General features: G+C 39.3%; 1 protein-coding gene across 6 annotated transcripts in view; it reads right to left on the bottom strand.

The window, feature by feature from the left end:
* The window catches only part of LOC119538661 (von Willebrand factor A domain-containing protein 5A-like), a 141,685-nt gene that overhangs the window by 56,244 nt on the left and 67,700 nt on the right, over positions 1 to 17,741 (bottom strand). Inside the window, exon 1 of one of the 6 annotated variants that reach the window (XM_037841800.1) lies at positions 431 to 476. The exons of the other annotated variants lie outside the window; for them this stretch is intronic. Coding sequence (XP_037697728.1) covers positions 431 to 451 — 21 coding nt within the window. The 5' untranslated portion in view covers positions 452 to 476. Of the gene's footprint in view, positions 1 to 430; positions 477 to 17,741 lie in introns of those variants that run through there. 6 annotated transcript variants of the gene reach the window in all.

Genomic DNA, 17,741 nt, shown 5'->3' with positions numbered 1-17,741 from the left:
GCTCATCCTTACAGCTATCATCTCTTCCTCTCATCTTCACACCCCCATGTATTTTTTCTTGGGAAACCTCTCCATGTTTGACCTGGGTTTCTCTTCAACAACCACTCCCAAGATGCTGTTATCCCTTTCGGGACAGAGTCCAGTTATCTCTTTCCAGGGCTGTGTGTCCCAGCTCTTCTTCTATCATTTCCTGGGCTGCACGGAGTGTTTCTGTACACGGGGTGATGGCCTATGACCGCTTTGTTGCCATATGTCACCCTTTGAGATACACAGTCATCATGAACCGCAGAGTCTGCTCCACCCTGGCCACTGGGTCCTGGATGGGTGGCTGCGTCCCACACTATTATCCTAACCTCCCTCACCTTCCGGTTACTCTACTGTGGCTCGAACGAGGTGGGCTATTACTTCTGTGACATACCTGCCGTCTTACCTCTAGCTTGTGAAGACACATCTCTAGCCCACAGGGTAGGTTTTACAAACGTTGGTCTTGTGTCTCTCATTTGCTTTTTTCTCGTCCTTGTTCCTACACTCGCATCGGGATCGCCTGTAACAAAAATTCACTCAGCAGCGGGCAGGCACGAGCATTCTCCACCTGCAGTGTTCACATCACTGCCATCCTTTGTGCTTATGGGCCAGTGATCGTCATTTATCTACCAGCCCAACCCCAGTCCCTTGCTTGGTGCTATTATTCCGATATTGAATAACCTTGTAAGCCCCATGTTAAACCCACTGATCTATAGCCTGAGGAATAAGGATGTAAAGTCAGCCCTGAGGAAGTATTTTCCAAAGAGGATTCTCCCTGGAGAAATAAATGAAAAACCTTAAGCTTTGTTGGATAAAGGTTGCTTCTCCATTTCTTAGGACAAATCTCATCTGCAGATTCCAAGGCATGCTGAAATGAAATGTACTTTGAATCAGACAACCACCTAAACTTGCCAAAGTTTTAAAATACATGCCTGTTTTTATATTTTAGTGTGTTTATAAACAGATAAATGCATAAAGTGACTTAGCAGACACTGGTTTTGACATTGAATTGATTGTTGTGTATGAACTGATTCTTGTGTATGGATTCTCTCCCAGCACCACTAACCCCCAAACATATGCCGTAGGTTTTTAAATCTTTGGAAAAATTAGGAGAGCACATATGCTTTCTCAGAATCTCAGTTAAAGTTCCTTTGTATAAATCTAGAAGGAAGAGTTAATGGAAAGGAAAAAAATTCAATAAAGCTTTGCATAAATACAGAGTATCAGAATCCCAGATCCTGTCTTTTTGGAGAGTATAACCTCCAATTTTCTGCCAACCAACACCAAAATTCAAACTGACTTAAGGTTCAAGGTAAGATTCTTCTAGTGTGCATATCACCTTTCCATTCCTTTGGAATGAATTACAGAGATACTTTGTTATCTCACCTTGCATTACTAAACCACAGAAGGATATGAACCTGAATCATTTCTCATTAGCTCCTAAAATAATCAGCTTCCATTTGCTATCATGCCCTCGATTTTTATAAAAGGTGGCCAAAGAAATCAAGTTTAAATAAGTTACTGAATGTTTTTACAAGATGGGAACACTGATGTATCTCTGTGTCTCTCATAGAAAAGGCCATGTTAGAATTTTCATTTAAATTCAGATAGGAATAATAAATTTGCTTCCCCATAGGAAAGGATGTGTTTCTTCCTTTCTCATGATAAGATCTATATTTTGCTTCCTCTCTACTGTATGTTCCAGAATGCTGAGGGAAAAGATGTAATTTTTGTTTATGGAAACTGTTACATTTTACACACAAAAAAAATTTCTTCTTCTGACTCTGTTTTCTTTTTCTTTTCATATTTTACTACACTGTTGTTTAGTAAGGTTAGTAAATCTTAAGTTTATTAGGGAATGAAGCAGAGAATAAGTAATGCACTTAAAAAAAAGCTATATTTTGGAAGTAAAAGAACATTCTTCATACTGGAGTACTTATTATCTTCTCTTATGTTCAATTCTTGTCTATCAATGTAGGTGTGGAGGGAGTGTGGGGGGAGCTAATAGAAACTATTAAATTGGCTCCACTGACAGGAGATGCCAACCATCAGTGTTCTGCGACTTGCTAGGTGAGAATCTCTAATGAGAGATACTGGAATTGCACCACACAGGCAGCTAAGTCATCATTTTCACTAGAAATCAAATGGACACAAATCCAATTCAAGCAACCTTAGTGGCACTTATGGCCCTTCCTGATAAGCAACAATTGGATTGAAAATTTAAACATGTCTAACATTAAAGGATGAAATCATGGTTCCATTTTCCTTCTCTCTCTAATATACTCATCAAATTAAGTATCCATTAAACAAGGTGACTTTCATTATAAGCATTCTTTAAACCAGGAAATACATCAGCCACTCCTGTTTTGTAGGCCCTGTCATGTCACTGTCAACCTGACTTGGTGACATTCACCTCTTGTTCTTCCAACAAACTCCAAGGATCTGTGCTAATTGCTTTCCGTCTTCCTAAATAGAAACACTCATGTTTCTTTCCTGTACTCCCCCTTTTGGCAGGCAATTCTAAAATAGATATATATTTCACACACCCTCCACTCTTCTGTCCTTTAAACACACACACACACGCACACACACACACTTTAGAAAACATTTTATATCCTGTCACTACAAAGAAACTGATGGCCACACTAAAAAATAATGAACACTTGGCAAGTTACAATGGCTTAGAAAATCTCTCCAAATTTACCCTAACCCTTTTTCTAATGTGTATTAAAATATAAATCCAGCTAGTCCTATTTCCTTCTCTTCCCCAGCTTCCTTTCTTCCACCTTCTACACCATCAAATTGACTTAAAAAAATTTAGACTTATTTCAGACTTACAGAAATGTTGCAAAATGGTACAAAGAATGTTTACCCCGGATTCCCAAAATGTTGATGTATCATACTTGCTTTATCTTCTACTTCCCTCACCCTCTATGTATGTATGCATGTGTATATTTATATATGCTTTTTATCTGAAACTAAGTTTAGTAGACATGATGAGCTTCAAACATAATGTCCCTTTTCCTTGTAAACCTCACTTCGTGTATGTTAGAGTTGTGTTTCCTAAAAACAAGGAAATCCTGGTTCCCCAACAATGGTGGCAGTTATCAAATGCAAGAAGACATGGCAAATGGGAGATGATAATGGGGCAGAAAACAAACATTTCTTTTTTCTGGCATGAAATCATTGCTGAATTAGCCAACAAGTAAAACACAATTCTTCCTTCTACTTGCTTGGTGCTAGCCAGTTGCAAACATTAGATACAAAAGAGTAAACAGGACACCTGTCAGGCAAATAACAGGATTGGTTTATTTTAAGGATACAGAAAGGAAGTGGCACAATCAGGATATATTACAGAGAGATCATCAACTCTCTGTTGAAAGTATAAAGTTCCTGGACCTAAATTTCACCATTGGACATGAAGATGTTCATGATCCTGTAGGAATGAGTAAATATGCATCAGAGCCTCTGGGAAAAACATTGATTCCTTTCAGACCCAGACTAATATAGCACATAGGCTATTCCTGTATAAGTGGGCTACTGACTGCCTCAGACTGTTCCATATTTACTCCATCAATCTCAGGATTGCACAAGTGCACAGCACAATTCAAGGCGAGAGTATGTGCTAACTCTGACATACACAAACTCCTCAGACATTGCTCTCCGACTGCAGCCCATGGCTTCTGGTCTGACTTCATTCCTGGACTAGCTGCTGCAGAATTAGAAAAGGAATTAGTTTCCCAGAATTCCGGGGGAGTCACAAGAATCCTCCTCAATATCACGTAACACTTGGTCTCAAGCTACACTCTTACACCACCCAATGCTGTTTCAGAATTTCACATTTTCTACAACCCAAAATTTTCCTGTGCTCTGTAATTAGCCAGAAACCCTGAAGTCAGATGGTCTGGGACAATGAAACACAGACTATATGGAAGACTTCTAAAACATGGTGGCTTGGCCCAAGAACGTCTCAATATTTAATCTCCACAGTTTTCCTCAAATCATCACCTTTGAGCACATGATATTAAATAACATCTTCTGAAACTCACTTAAGTGTACAAGAAACTGTTAAATGCCAGACCTTAACTGTTTGGCAATGGCTGCAGGGGGTGGAAATTGAGCAGTGTGTGATCCACTGTTATGCAATCAACCATAGAGTAAATCACCTCTGTACAGATTTTGGCTGGGAATAATACAAGGACATAAACATCACTTAGAGAGTTACAAATGTGGAATACCCTGATTATAAGGGGAGTTAGAAATGCTGTACTTAATTCACAGTTGGTGTGACAGGAACACAAGGCTCAAAAGGGAAATTAATAGATTAAACATCCATTGTATATTTCATTCAACACATATTTATTGATCTCTCATGTACAATGGTTAGATGCTAGGGGTGCAGAATTTAATAAAATGAGCATGTGCCTACTTTTAAGAAACATATATTAAAAGAAGAAGGGAGCCTTAAATAAAACCTGGAGGCTGCAAATATCTGAATCTTGCAAAAGATAGGAATATCTGAAATTTCTCTACCAAAGATAGGAAGAAGCACCTACAGCAGATTCTTTCCCAGGATATTGCAGCCTGATACAATAATAAACTTCCTCAAGGGATACTTCTCAATGTTGAATTTTCCTTCAAATTCATAGTTAATGGGTACCAGACAATCTGAATGACTGGCATCCAGACAGGGCTGACATAAAGATTTCTCCTTTCTCCCAGGTTTTCTCTGTCTACCCTCCTACCTCCAGAAACCAGTAAGCTGTTCATATGGTGTTTCGCTGCAACAGCAGTTGGTGTGAAATTGTATCATGTATTGTATTGACTCTTTGGCTGGGGATTTGCTAGATGACTAGGGATTTGCTTTTGTTATTAATTTTTTAGGTATTGGCTGGTACTATGAAAATCGCATTTCCACTTGGAATGTAGAAATGAAGAGCCTCCATGTTGGAGTAATTCAAGTTTGGAGAATAGAGGGACTTCACCCCATTCTTTCAGGAAAGAGCCCATAATGTAGACCCAAAAGAAGGAAACGTGACCCTGAATAATGTGCCTCAGCTTTAGAATAAGAGAAATATGAAATTCTGGAGGGTGGAATTTTGGACTCTTCATTTCTTGCAACTGTAATATACAAGAGGGTATATCATATTTGCATTTTAATATCTTTCTGAAAATTTAATAAGAAAGATTCGTGTTCAGAGTTGATACTCAAATAGTTTCATTTTCTTGGCATCATATTATTTGGCATATTTTAACACTGTTGTGAGTGCTCATCTTATAGCTTCTTCTGTTGAGCTATATCGAATACTGAGGTCACACATAATTCATGATGAGAATAGACTACAGAATGCATTTTTGGCTGAGGTTGCTTTGTGACCTTTCTGGTCTGAAGGAAGATGAGCAGGGTTGCCGGATGGGTGATCCAGCAGCCCTCTCCGGGTCGCCTGGGAATGAGCTGACCAAAGCCCATCTTGCCCTCTCCTCCCAGCAGAATGTGGAGGCAAATACAGGTGCTGCTGGTTTCACAATTTTGGAGGAAGAGAAACAGGATATTCTCTTGCATTCTTAATCTAGCTTTATCAGTATTAAAAATCAATATCATACTTTGATCCACAATTGAAGCCTTATGTTTATTCATCAATTTTTAATACTCTGAGATGAGGAAATGAGTAGAATGGTGATCGATTAGGCTCCTTCAGTATACATTATTCCATTACCCTCTCCTTGATGTTATGATACTTCACACAGGCAATTTACTTACAGGTAAATGGAAGGATTTATGAAATATGATTCAATAACTTCATTGAAAATGCTTCCTATCCTTAGCCTAATATGTATAAATACATACCGTGAATACTCCCCAAGTGCATGTCAAGCTTAGTTCTACAGTGAACACACAACAGAGAGAGTAATTCTCCATCAGTCATTGGAGTCACCTTAAATGACTGAAGACACTGCCCAAGAGAGATCAGTACCTCCCTCCTCTCCTAGCAGCACATCACGTCACGATGCCCAAGTCAGAAACCAAGGGCACACCTTTACTCTCTCACACTCCCACTTAGCAGGTCATCCACTGAGTCTCACCTACTCTATTTCTTAACGATTTTTTTTCTAAACATCATCTGTTCTCCCTCTAAAGTACCACCCTCTCATTTCATACCCTACACACAACCTTATGGATCTCTAAATGGAATCTCTGCCACTAATCTTGATTCTAGCCTTCTGCCCACACTTATTCCTATTTCATTTTTTAGAACTCTATCTATGTTGCCTCCAGTGTGAAGTACAAACTTCATCACATATCCTAGAAGGCCCTTCCAATCCAAGGCCCTCTCCCCTCATGCTCTTATCTCCAAATGTGGGAAACTGAGTTCTGGTCTCTTACACACTGTACTGTGGATCCAGGAATGTTTGATAAACCACTGCTAAATTATTTGATCTAGAACTCCTCTCAAATTGTATCTCCTCCCTAATTCCAAACCTGGAGAAGCTGATTTCTCCTCTGTGTCTCTCTAGCTTGTTTATATTGTCAGTAATGGGTGTCCTTCAGCAGTGTATTTTAGACAGTGTGAGAAATTCAGACTTGACTTGAATTCCCAGAAATACTACTTACTCTCAGTTTCCTGTTGGGTCCATTACTTCCAGGGATTCATTCTGAAAAATAACACCTCCTTCCTGCGAGTATCAGCAGGATTTGGTACTATTTGCTAAGCACCTATCATGTGTTGGGTCACGGAGCTAATACAGTAATTTTTAATTACTCATTCACTTTCCTCTACTTCCCAGCTAGGTTGGGAGAATCTTGAGGGGATTGTACATCTTCAGCACAATGCCTACACATAATGGACATTCAACAAATAATTCATTTGGAAATCAGTGCAGTTTCAGAATACAAAGCAACTTAAAATTTGGCTGGAGAGACAAGATGGGATCATATAAAACAATCATACTTTTTTTTTAATTTTTTTTTTTTAGTTTTTATTGAGATTGTTCACATACCATAAAACTATCCAAAGATCCAAAGTGTACAATCAGTTGTCCATGGTACCATCATACAGCTGTGCATCATCACCACAATTAATTTTTTTCAATTTTTAGAACATTTTTCATTACTCCAGAAAAGAAAGACAAAAAAAGGAAACTCCAGTCCTCCCATACCCCTAACCATTCCCCCCCTCCATTATTGATTCATAGTTTTGATATAGTTCATTTGTTACTGTTGATTAAAGAATGTTAAAATACTACTAACTGTAGTATATAGTTTGCAATAGGCATATTTTTCTCCTATATGCCCCTCTATTATTAACTTCTAGTTATAGTGTCATATATTTGTTAGAGAGATTTCTAATATTTGTAGAGTTAATCATGGACATTGTCTACACAAGATGCACTGTTTTATATATTCCCATCTTTTAATCTCCACCTTTCCTTCTGGTGACATACGTGACTCTGAGCTTACCCTTTCCACCACCTTCACACACCACACAGCACTGTCAGCTATTCTCACAACATGCTACCATCACCTCTGTCCATTTCCAAACATTTAAGTTCACCCTAGTCAAACATTCTGCTCACAATTGGCAACCACTCCCCATTTTTTAGCCTTGTTCTATATCCTGGTAACTTATATTTCATGTCTATGAGTTTACTTATTATAATTAGCTCATATCAGTGAGACCCTGCAATATTAGTCCTTATGTGTCTGTCTTATACCACTCAATATAGTGCCCGCATGGTTGCTTCATCAACCCATTTCTTTTTAAGATGGCTTTGTTCACACACCATACATTCTATCCTAAGTAAACAATCATTGGTTCCCTGTATAGTCACGTATTTATGTATTCAGTACCATTGCCACTATCTATATAAGGACATCTCCATTTCTTCCACAGAGAAGGAGGAAGAGTCAAAGAAGGTAGAGAGAAAAAAGGAAAAAAAAAAAGGAAGAAAAAAATGACAGCTAGAAAGCAACAAAAGGAAAGATAGCATTAAATTAAAGTAGAATAAAGAGTCAGGAAACATCACCAATGCCAGGAGTCACATATCCTTCCCCTATGTGCACCCATATGCACTTAGCTTTGTTATATTGCCTTCATTATTGCATAATACAATGTTTCTGTTAATTCTAGCCTCTAGTTTGCATTGATTGTATTTTCCCCCCAATCCCACCCTATTTTTAACATCTTGCAATGCTGACATTCATTTGTTCTACCTCATGTAAAAACACATTTGTACCTTTTATCACAATAGTTGAGCACCCTAGGTTTCCCTGAGTTACACAGTCCCAGTCTTTATTGTTCATCTTTTGTTCTGGTGTCCCATGTGGTCCCAGCCTTCCTCTTTCAACCATATTCATAGTCATCTTTGTTCAGTGTACTTACATTGCTGTGTTATCATCTCCCAAAATTGTTTCCCAAACCTCTCACTCCTGTCTTTTCCTTTCTGTCTGCAGTGCTTCTTTTAGTGTTTCCTGTAGAGAAGGTAGCTTGTTCACAAACTCTGTCATTGTCTGTCAGAGAATATTTTAAACTCTCTCTCATATTTGAAGGACAGTTTTGCTGAATATAGGATTCTTGGTTGGTGGGTTTTCTCTTTCAGTATCTTAAATATATCACCCCACTTCCTTCTTGCCTCCATGGTTTCTATTGAGAAATCCGCACATAGTCTTATCAAGCTTCATTTGTATGTGATGGATTGCTTTTCTCTTGCTACTTTCAGAATTCTCTCTTTATCTTTTACATTTGATAATCTGATTATTATGTGTCTTAGCATAGGCCTATTCAGATCTATTCTGTTTGGGGTACACTGCGCTTCTTGGATCCACAATTTTATGTCTTTTGTAAGAGATGGGAAATTTTCATTGATTATTTCCTCTATTATTGCTTCTGCCCCTTTTCCCTTCTCTTCTCCTTCTGGGACACCAAAGACATGTACATTCCTGCATTTCATTTTGTTCTTAAGTTCCCAGAGATGTTGCTCATATTTTTCCATTCTTTTCTCTGTCTGTTCTTTTGTGTGTAGTCTTTCAGGTGCCTTGTTCTCCAGTTCCTGAGTGTTTTCTTCTGCCTTTTGAGATCTGGTGTTGTATGTTTCCATTGTGTCTTTCATCTCTTGTGTTGTGCCTTTCATTTCCATAGATTCTGCCAGTTGGTTTTACGAAGTTTTGATTTCTTCCTTATGTACGCCCAGTGTTTTCATTTCATTATTCACTTCATCTCTTTTGCTATATCTTCCCTAAATTTTTTTAATTGATTTAGTATTAGTTGTTTCAATTCCTGTATCTCAGTTGAAGTGTAAGTTTGTTCCTTTGGACAATAACTTTGTTTTTCTTAGTGTAGGTTATAGTTTTCTGTTGTCTAGGCATCTGATTTCCTTGATTACCCCAATCAGGTTTTCCCAGACCAGAACAGGCTCAGTCTCACAGGAGGCAATAGTATCACATCTCCCTGAGCATTTGTCTTAGAAGATTGGTACACCGTGTGAGGCCTCAAGTCACTGTGCTATTCTGCCCAGCAGGTGGCTCTTGTCAGCCTGTAGCTCCAGGCTGGTGTAAGGAGGTGTGGCCCATGGCTGTTTTCCCCCAGGCTCTGGGGTCTGGTTCTGAATGGAAGGTGGGTAGTAGAGCTTGGCACCACTTTCTTCCTCTTAGGAAAATTACACCCCCTAGGGCAAGGCCATTTACATTTGAATAGACTCTCTCTGCCTGTGCATCTCTACCCTTGTCTGGTCAGAGTGCTGGGAACTGAAAATGGCTGGGGCTTTCTACACTGAGCTGAAAAAGGGACAGAAAGCCCCCTTCAGGGCCAGTCACAGCCACCCTCTGGCTCTCCAAGGTCAGTCGTCACCCAAAGCCTCTGTCTGCTTTTTGGGCACTCATATCTTGTATTGAGCAGTTCACATTTGTTAATTAAATCCCTAGCTGGGGCTCAGCTGAGCTATATTCACTTGCTCAGATAGTGCTGCTCTCTAGCACCACGAGGCTTTGCAGTTCAGGCCATGAGAGGAGGGGGCTCCTAGTTTGGATCTGCAGTTTTTACTTACAGATGATATGCTGCAATCTTGGACATTCCTCCCAATTCAGGTTGGTATATGATTAGTGGACAGTTACGTTTGTCCCCCAGCAGTTATTCCAGATTATTTACTCTTTGTTCCTGGTTGTGTATTAGTTGCTCCAGGGGAACAAACTAGCTTTCACTCCTCTATATGCTGCCATCTTCTTCCATCCACGATCATACTTATTATATGCCTATTAAATAGTTCTGACAACAATAGTCTGTCTCCAATTAAAATTGATATTCCAGGAAATTATCAGGTTTCCTCAAAAATTAAATGTCTTATTACTATAAAACTCCTAAAATAAGAAACAATCCATCTTTCCAAAATGAGGGCTGTGACTATAGAGAAAACAAAATCTCCAAGGGAAGACCAAGTTTATTTAAACTCCGTTATACTTGGAGAGATTTCTTTCTTTTAAAGCAGAAATAATTAGAAGCTGGCATACTTATCAAAGACTACATGAGGTATTTTGTGAAGGACTTTTTCTGTTTTGCGAATCCAAATAATGACCCTTACTGGCCCTAACATGTTTTATCTGCATCAGTGCTCTTTCTTGTCCTCCAACATCTCTGCTGCTTCTATATGAATTTAGAAGTAGGAAGAAATGAGCCTCTCGTCTTCCTGCGATTATGAGTATTTGTCTTCTGCTCTAAAGAAAACCGACAAGCAGGGAAAGCAGAGTGGTGCTGGGAGTCAAGGCAGAAACTAATGAACAAGGACTGACTGTGCTCCTTCAGGCTGGTGAAGGGAGGGAGGGAGAATAAGGAAGAGTGCTACTTGTTGGTTTTCCCTTAGGGAAAGTGCTAATGAGGATCACCTGAAATTGGACTCCTCCGTTTAGAGACAGCTATTATAAGGAAGAAGGACCTGTTGATGCAAAGTGAATAGCACTTTGTATGGCTTTTCTACTTCTCAGACCTACAAGACGTTTATTTCAAACTTCTGTTATGTTCTTTCACAGATGTGGACTCCAGCCTTGGCTCCCCTCTATAATGAGCGATGTCTGAATTTATCTTGCTGTAAATCACTAAGTTTGGAGATGGTATTTTATTTTTTGTTCTTATCTTTGTAATTATGTACTGTCTTGGGAAATGTTATTTTGGGGGTTATTACTTGTTCCTTTGAACTTCATACCCCATGCATTATTTTTGATTCTTGAAACACTTCCATTTCTTATGTTTTCAATGGAAGTGACAGACCCCAAATTCTCAGCAGCAGAGGAAATGCTTGGAGCTTCCTCCTCCTGCCTTGTCCCCCAGATTGCAATTCTTTGTGACCATGGACAGAAGCCCAACCCCAACCCCTTCCTTGAGTCTATGACTGGGATACTAAAAAATCACACGGACCTGTTATTGAGCACCCAAATCGGTAGCCTGAGAAACAAAGGTGTGAAACTATTTCCAAATAAAATATTGAAAGAAACAACTTCATTCATGAAAATAAGTCAGAAGGCTCAGTACTTTCTAGAGGAAATGTGAATATTCTTAACAGCTTCAAGGAACTGTGCTTTCTAGAAATTTGATAATTAGTTATATGACAGAGAAGAATAATTTTCAGAAAAAAATTGTGAGCCTGAAGGGAGTGAAGCAAGATTGAGAACTAGAAACATACAAAAGGAGGAGACTCTTCTGCAAAGCGTTTAACCTCTTGGGTACATTTCTATGAAGAAACTAACATGGAAGCACACATTTGATAAATAGTACCCATCTTATATTATAAATCTCCTTATCCCCCTCATTCAAATGTCTGATTTGCCTTCACAGTTTAGGGGGTGACAGTATAAAGAGTAAAGAAAAAGAAACAGGAAAGGGAAGTGTGTCCTCTCCCACTGCAAGGAGGGAGCTTCACAATTGGGCTAACTCCCCTCCAGAGTTGTCCAAAAGGATCACAAAGAGTTTACTGAATTGTTGATAAACAAGACCTATTTCTAAGGATGATAACTTCTGTGCAATATTATGAGGATTCTCAGAGCAACCATATCTTGTTGTGATTGCTTCTTGAATGATACATAACTAATGTGATCCAGTTGCACTAAAAATGGAGCAAGTCACAGAACCATGAACGATCCATGTGATTGGCAAAGGATGCCAGTTGCTCAGTGCTGAGGTCTCCTCACCCATCCTGCCTCACTTCCTACAACCACACACGGCCCAGGCAGGGTGGGGTCTGGAAGTCTCACCAGGGAGGCATGTGCTGTTGATTCTCAACTTCCTATTCTGTGTCATGTTTTAAGCTCAGTAACCCTGGTACTGAATTAATGGTTTTTATCAGACTGTGAAGTCCTTAGAGCTCCACTGACAGTAGCTCACACTCGTCCCTTGATGCCCACATGGAAAGAGAAATAGCCTCTCTAGGGGACCGTGTCCAGGAGTTCCAGGGCTAGGGCAGAGCTCAGCAGCAGCAGGAAGGACATACAATGCTGTTTTAGTTTGCTAATGCTGCAGAATGCAAAACACCAGAGATGGATAGGCTTTTATAAAATGGGGGTTTATTTCACTACACAGTTACAGTCTTAAGGCCACAAAGCATCCAAGCAATCAGGTACCTTCACCGGAGGATGGCCAATGGCATCTGGAAAACTTCTACTAGCTAGGAAGGCAGCTGGCATCTGCTCCAAAGCTCCGGCCTCAAAACGGCTTTCTCCCAGGACGTTCCTCTCTAGCAAGCTTACTCCTCTTCAAAACATCACTCCCAGCTGCACTCTCTTTCCTCTCTCTGAGTCAGCTCACTTATATAGCTCCACCGATCAAGGCCCACCCCGAATGGGCGGGGCCATGCCTCCATGGGAACATCTCATCAGAATCATCTCCCACAGCTGGGTGGGGCACATTCCAAGCAAATCCAACCAGCACCAAAAACTCCTGCCCCACAAAACTACAAAGATAATGGCATTTGGGGGACACAATACATTCAAACCGGCACAAATGCTGAGGGGTATCTAAGTGGAAATTAGAGAAATCCTTCCCTTTCCTTATATCAAGGAATAGACAAAATATCTTGTAGCTAGGAAATTCCCTTTATTCTGTTGACTTTCAATGAAACCAAATCTTGTATCAAGTTATCGTCACGCAATTTCCTAAGGCTAAAATTAAAGCCTGGGGCTGCTTGATCAAGCCCCTTTGCAGGATGAAGAAAATGTCGAATTCCCTTCTCTAGTAGCTGAGAGTCAGGGAATAAGGAGGACGTGTGCTGAAAACGTAACGCAGGGTCAAGTGATCTTTGCAAGCATATTCTATCAACACTTTCTTCCTAAGCTAAGTCTTGTATCCAGTCTCTCTGCTGTGGCATACACAGGGCAGTGCATATAGCGCCACTAACGTGTAGGAATGACAGTAATCGACTCGCTATTTGATGCTGTTTCTCTCAAAAGACGTTCACGCACGGTAGTGTCACCTGAAAACCACGAGCGTCACAGTCCTGTCTCACACAGTTCTGATATTTTATCCTATCTCTTGAAGGATCTTTATCACCACTACCCCTCAGTGCAACGGAATCGCTGCCTTAACAGTGCCATCTTCTGGCCGTTATGGGGCATTTCACCTTGATTCCAACGCCGATTTCCAGGGCAAGATTGAAAATCGAGTCGTCCTGGATCTGGAAGTCATTGCCACCACCGCCCCCCCTCCCCCAAATCAGAAATTAGGAGATCCCTGGATGCTTTTTATGCTATTCCAAGCCATGACCATCACCTTCTAAATAAGAGGACCTAGAAGGGTGCCCAATTGTTAGATGTGAAAGAATCCTTAAAGATTCTTAAAGATGACCTTGTCCAACCTCTTCATTTTATAAGTGTTGGCCACCAAAGCCATATGGGCAAAATGACATTTCAGAGCCACGCAAAGTATCATTGTGGAGCCACTGGCAGAACACTGATTCCTAATGTTATGCCCTTTGCATTATACCATAGGGGAAGAGACATTCTACTCCTGCCCACTTACCCATCTCCGACCACATGAAAGACATTTCTAGGACACTCCTCTGCCATAAGAATTGTAACTGTATATAAACATGCACAGATACACATCGCCACAAAAGGGTGTTCACCTTGTAATCAGAAATCCTCCAGAAAAAAAGAATTAAATATTCTGAAAATAAAAAATCCTATGCAAATAAAAATTATAAAGTTATTCTTGTCCCTGCTTTGAACTTTTTCCATTCTGACAAAAGCACTCTAAAGCCTTCCACAAACAGCTAAATGGAAAAAAAAAAAAAAGAAAGAAAAAGAAAAAAACCAAATGAATAGCTAAATCTCATTTTTGTATAATTAAATAAATTTATTAATGACCTCATTTTGTTTGAAAACAAAAGGAAATTTGTGTGTGTGTGTGAACATGCTAACTGTGGCACAAACCGTATTGGCAATCTAGATGCCGGTTTCAATGAAAGCAGGTCAACACATGTCGGAGATGAAGTACAGTGGGTTCAGCCAATGGAAGCAAAATGAACTAGACAATCTTTAATGACTTGTAGCTCTAAGTGTCTTAATTCAATTTTCTGCATGGTGCATAATCTACTCTGGATATGACATATCAGTTTATTAAGTTGGAAGGCAGGAGCTGAGGGAACAGTGCCATAGGGGAAGGAAGCTACAATACATAGAATGAAATGGTACCAGAATTGTTTCTATGCTCTGAAACATGTGATGAAATTTCTGTAATAATCCATTTCTCTTTTCTTCTTATTCAAAATCATGAAGGTATATTCATTCTGTACCAATGGGGACCTAGTCCATTCCTCTTACCTCTTCTCTAGACCTTTTATATCTGACTACAAAACATATGCAATAGATTATTCTTCTTTGTATTAACATTAATTGTCACAATGACCTTTGATTTAAAATGATCTCTGGATAGCAGTATCCAGATTAGCTTTTTCTGATTTTCCATAAAATATCTGTGAAAAATTGGAAACCAGAAATGCATAGAAACACTTAAAATATACTAGTGGCATCTCAATTATTGTCAGATTTAGGAATATTACCCTTATTATAAAAACTATGGAACTAATTGAGAATTGCAATCTTGGCTAACAAATGAAATCTTCTAGAGATAGTACTTGAGCCACACTAAAATCATGATTCAAGTTATTATAGTTCTTTTTAAAATCCCACAGCTATTAAGTGTTGGAACAAAGTTTAGGTAAAAATCATGTCTTTTCTGCAACTAGGGGATTATGGTGTTATACACTGCTTACTAATCCCAGAAAGTTATATTTTTTAATCTAATTTTGAAATGAAAATCTCTGCCTGGTCTTGAAGGAATTTCTGAACATAATCAGTGTTTGGGGGATTATGGAAAGTGTGAAAGATCTCTTTGCCCACATGAACTGATACTAATCTTAAAAATTGAGTTTGTCCAATCTTCTAGACATTAAAATTTGACCTAGAAAATCTGCACCCACTTTGGTGCAGTTGACTTGTAAAAAAACAGATTCTGGAACTTAGCTGTGTTTTAGGTTTGCCCTTGACCTGCTCCTGCTGTTCCCATGTTTTTGTCTTTCTAAGATCCATTTTTCAAGTGTCTCCCAACAGTTTTGAGACATGAATCAGTTCTTAGAATCTCAGAATCCAGCATACTGTCTTTTCTATATGGCTTAATAAAATTGACCTGTCATTCAACTTCCTTTTTTTTTTTTTTGCCCTTTCTTCCATTTCATAATATTTCTTCATCTTTAGGTAAAATTCTCCTTCTTGCAGAGCTAAATGAGCTAGAAAGGGAAGGAGACTACACAGTCTCAAAAACTGATGTGATGATCCTAGAAGAATGTCAGAAAATTAAACACTGTTCTGCTTTGCTAATGCTGTTATTTGCAAAACACCAGAAATGGAATGAATTTTATAAAGGGGGTTTATTTGGTTACAAAGTTACAGTCTTAAAGCCATAAAGTGTCCAAGGAAAGGTATCAACAATAGGTTACCTTCACTGGAGAAAGGCTATTGGCATCTGAAAAACCTCAGTTAACTGGGAAGGCATGTGGCTGGTGTCTGCGGATCCTGGGTTGTATTCCAGCTCTTCTTTCAGCAACCATGCATTCTTCAAAATGTTGCTCTTGGGGCGTTTGTTCTCTCTTAGCTTCACTGGAGCAAAAGTCTGCTTGCAAAGGCCGTCTCCAACATGTCTTTGTAAGCTGCAGCTTCTCTGAGTTCCTTCTGTCTGAGCTCTTACAGGGCTCAGGTAAACTAATGGAGACCCATGCTGAATGGGTGGGGCCACATCTCCTTGGAAATAATCTAATCAAAGGTATTACCCACAGTTGGGTAGATCACATCTCCATGGAAACATCCAATCAAGAGGTCACACCCTAATCAAAAAGATTAATCCATCTGCCCCCACAAGATTGCATCAAAGAACATGGCTTTTTCTGGGAGACAAAATATATACAAACCGGCACACCTAGGTTGAGTTGCTTACACCCTTATACCTCCTTCCCTCTGTTCCTTAACTCTTCCCCTATTTCATGCTCACTACTTATTTCTCTGTCCCATATGCTATGGATCCACAGCTCATTCGCTGTGCCATGATCCATGACCCACATTCCCTGTCGCTCCTTGAAGAACATTGGGAAGACTCCTTTCTCCCCTACCTCCAAAGTGATACAGATTCCCTGACATTTAGGTGGTTCCTTCAGCATCACCACCCAGGCAATCTGAACTTGGGGCAAGGAACAAGATGGTCACCAAGGATCAGAGCTAAATGTCTGAGTGGGGACCAATCAGTTCTAGCACTGGAAACACGACCCTGGAATTGGGAGAAGGTAGCCAGAAAAATCTTTAGCTACTGCCATCGTTGGGTGTAAGATCTAAAACTTTGGTCTTTCCACTGAAAAAAAATGTGTGAATGCATGTGTTGTGTAGCTTATGCTCATTAACAAATCAAATTATTAAAGATAGCATTATACTTATTATCAGACCTGAAAAATAAGAAATGATAAAATAAAATGAAGGTGAATGTTTTGTACTGATACAATTAAATCCATTTAAATGAAATATGTATTTAGCTCCTTCTATGTTCCAATTATTATGGTAGATGGCTGAGGTACAGCGTTAATAATGCAAGGTTGCTGGCCACAAGGTGTTTGTAATATATTGTTTATGTGAATGTAGGCAGGGGATAGTTATGACAAGTTTTAAACTACTATTTTAAATTCAACAATAATTATGTACTGGAAACAGTGATAGCCCAAAGTTAGGAGAAATCAATGCAGTTAGGGTAGGTTGGTAAGAGTTTCCCATAATAGAAGACGGTTGAGCTATAGTAGCAAGAATGGGAATCATAACAAATTACCTCATTTTGAGAGTCTACCATAGGCCTGGTAGTGTATAGGATACTTTGTATAATTTATTCTCATTAATTCTTAAAAGAACAGATGATAAAATTTATATTGAAAGTGATAGGCTAGAAACTGAAGCAACAAATTGCTGGTCCCCAAAGCTCCTGATGGCTCTACCATATTTATCACATGGGAGCCTGAAAGAGGAAGAGAAAAGATGCTTATGGAAAGACAATGAGACACAGATCATACTATAGCTTTTTTAGACTTTTTGTATTTTGTATCTTGGTTTCTCCAAGTAGGCACTCACTATGGGTGGAGAAGTCCTTGCTCAGGCAGTTGGATCCTGGAACTGCTGTTCTGGAGCACGTTCTGTCCTTTAATTAGTGTTT

Source organism: Choloepus didactylus, chromosome 6 (genome assembly GCF_015220235.1).
Source record: "Choloepus didactylus isolate mChoDid1 chromosome 6, mChoDid1.pri, whole genome shotgun sequence".
Lineage (NCBI taxonomy): Eukaryota > Metazoa > Chordata > Mammalia > Pilosa > Megalonychidae > Choloepus > Choloepus didactylus.
The sequence above is the reverse complement of the archived record's forward strand: the minus strand, read 5'-3'. Positions and strand labels throughout refer to the sequence as shown.